Here is a 2,495-nt window from a genome sequence, read left to right as displayed (position 1 = left end):
CCCCCCCCCCCGACCCCCCCCAATACATTTAATCAATTCCAGTGCAGACCCCCAAGGGCTGCCTTAAGTAAAGTACTTACAGGCTATACTACATGTACTTAGTTACTTTCCACCTCTGATTACTTCGGTGTTACCTGACTCCAAGCTGCTCTACTGTCACATGCCTGCAGTACTCTAATGTCCCCACTAGGGGGCACTGCAGCTCCTCCCTCATTCAGACTGTCAGGTAACCCTGCTATTATTACAACTACTAAAATATATGGGGGGGGGGATTAATACAGCATATTATTGCAATATATTCACTGGTAATACTGCATCGATACACAGGCGCCACGTATTAATCTGTTATTATATGTGTGTATGTCCCATTTTGCACCAATAACACTGAAAATGATTTGAACAAACAGACAAACGTGTTTCTTTTTTAGATGAAACAGATGTTGAATACGTTTCCTTTTGGGGACGTCATTTGAAATTGGGGAAAAATTATAAGTTGGAAAAAAGGTTATGAATTGAACCCTCGCTATATCGATATCGCGGTCTCGCTGCTTCGCATCGTGCATCGTGTTCTGCATTCTGATTGGCTAAACAGTCTCTCAGCTTCTTCTCTACCTACGGTGCGGTTTATACACGTACGCAAAACAGCTCGCCAAATTTAAATTGGCAAATTCAAGTTTCTCTAAAACCCAAAATGTCGCCAAAACGTTCTGCAGAGCGACAAAGTACAGTAGTAAAAAAAAAACGTTCATACAGTACTTTATAGGTTAAACAAATGCTTATTATGGAGTATTTCATTGTACAATAATTGTAAAAAAAATAAAAATAAAAGGTCACTTCTTTTTCTTTTGGAACGTCACCCCCGTGAAAAACGAGTGTTTACTGTAATACATCGCAGAATATTACACTATATTTAAAAAAATAAATAAATAAAAAAAAAATCGCAATAACATCGTATCGTGGTACAAGTATCCCTGAAGTACCGTCATCTCCTGCAGCACCCAGTTGAGGCAGGCGGTCTTGCCGGTGCCGGGCGCCCCGGAGACGTACAGGCTGCCGGGGAGACGCCGCAGCGCCGTCTCCTCCAGGAAGGACCGGATGGACGCCCGCTCCGTCTCCCGGGACAACAGGCGGTCGGGGACGGCCGTGTGCAGCGCCTGCTTCACGCTCAGGAACCGCGACTCTGGGGGAGACACGTGGACAGGAAGTGAGAGGGTGAACAAGGTTTCATGTCCGGACCCCCCCCCCCCCAGCAGCTGGATTTACAGAGACATCAGTGGGACAGAGACCGCTTTAGATGTCAAACGATTGGAAAATATGACCAAAAACATTAAAAAGCTCCTTTTTTGGGGGATAATACGACATTAGAAAATGTCCGCCACTATCAGAGTTACCCAGATTAACCCGAGGAGACGTCTTCAGGCGTCTTATTTAGCACAAAACATATTCCGTTTGTTAAGACATAAAGCAGCTGATCCTCACAGTGGAGACGCTGGGGACGGGGTTCCTTAAAATGTAAAAGTGTTAACTAACAAACAAGAACTGTGAATCCATTTTTAAAGTCACTTCAGAGCATTTTTCAGCTTCTATATTTAAACTTCTGGAACAATGATTAGATAAAAAAAAAAAAAGGGAAACAATAAGAAATCTTGACTTGATTGACCGACTTTTGAAATCGTAATAAATGATTTCAAGAAGAAGAAGAAGAAGAAGAAGAAGAAGAAGAAGAAGAAGAAGAAGAAGAAGAAGGTATTTAGTTACTAAAGATGTTTGGTGAAAATTAAGAGGTTTAATAAAGTTTGGGTCAGAGCTGCGTAGGTCTGCACAATAGTGGGAAAAACTGACATTGTGGTGTTTTCCCCCTGTAAAAATTACTATATATATATATATATTTTTTTTTATTTATTTAAAAAGTATTAAGTAATAAGATGACATAAATGGCCCTATTTGGGATTTAAATCATTCTCAGACGAACCATTCGGGTCCTTTATTTTTCTGTGATGATATTATTATTATTATTATTTTTCGGAATATTTTGGGATTTTGGACACGTTATGTTGACAGTTTCAGTTTTGGACAAACTAACCAACAACAACAATAATAATAATAATAATAATAATAATAAGCAGCGCTAACTTGTGTTTTTGCTTATCTAAAATGTAACTTTTCAACACAATTAAGGTCCTCTTACTGTTGGCGGGCGACTTCCTCTCCGGGTTTTGGCGGGCGGGGCTTCCGGCAGGAGTAGCGTGTCGCCGTGGCGACGGCGCGGCGGGGGGAGATAGCGGTTGCTTGGGTGGCGAGGACGGGACCAGCCGGCGGCGAGCTGAGACCGGCGAGTTCTCGTCGAAGCCGAGCTTCCTGGGCGACGCCGCGGTCGGTCTGCTCTGTTTGGGCGGAGAACCCAGCGGGCCGGCGCCGGTGTTACAGCCGCTGTCGTCACCTGGAGAGGAATAACATACACAAGGTGTTACAGCCGCTGTCGTCACCTGGAGAGG

General features: G+C 43.4%; 1 protein-coding gene across 1 annotated transcript in view; it reads right to left on the bottom strand.

Moving 5' to 3' along the window:
• cdc6 (cell division cycle 6 homolog (S. cerevisiae)) overlaps positions 1-2,495 on the bottom strand; it is a 13,591-nt gene that overhangs the window by 8,545 nt on the left and 2,551 nt on the right. The window contains exons 3-4 of the mRNA XM_034884021.1: positions 2,189-2,440; positions 981-1,180 (exon numbers count right to left, since the gene is read on the bottom strand). Coding sequence (XP_034739912.1) covers positions 981-1,180; positions 2,189-2,440 — 452 coding nt within the window. The remainder of the gene's footprint in view (positions 1-980; positions 1,181-2,188; positions 2,441-2,495) is intronic.

The sequence above is a fragment of the Etheostoma cragini genome, chromosome 2, assembly GCF_013103735.1.
Source record: "Etheostoma cragini isolate CJK2018 chromosome 2, CSU_Ecrag_1.0, whole genome shotgun sequence".
NCBI lineage: Eukaryota > Metazoa > Chordata > Actinopteri > Perciformes > Percidae > Etheostoma > Etheostoma cragini.
The sequence above is the reverse complement of the archived record's forward strand: the minus strand, read 5'-3'. Positions and strand labels throughout refer to the sequence as shown.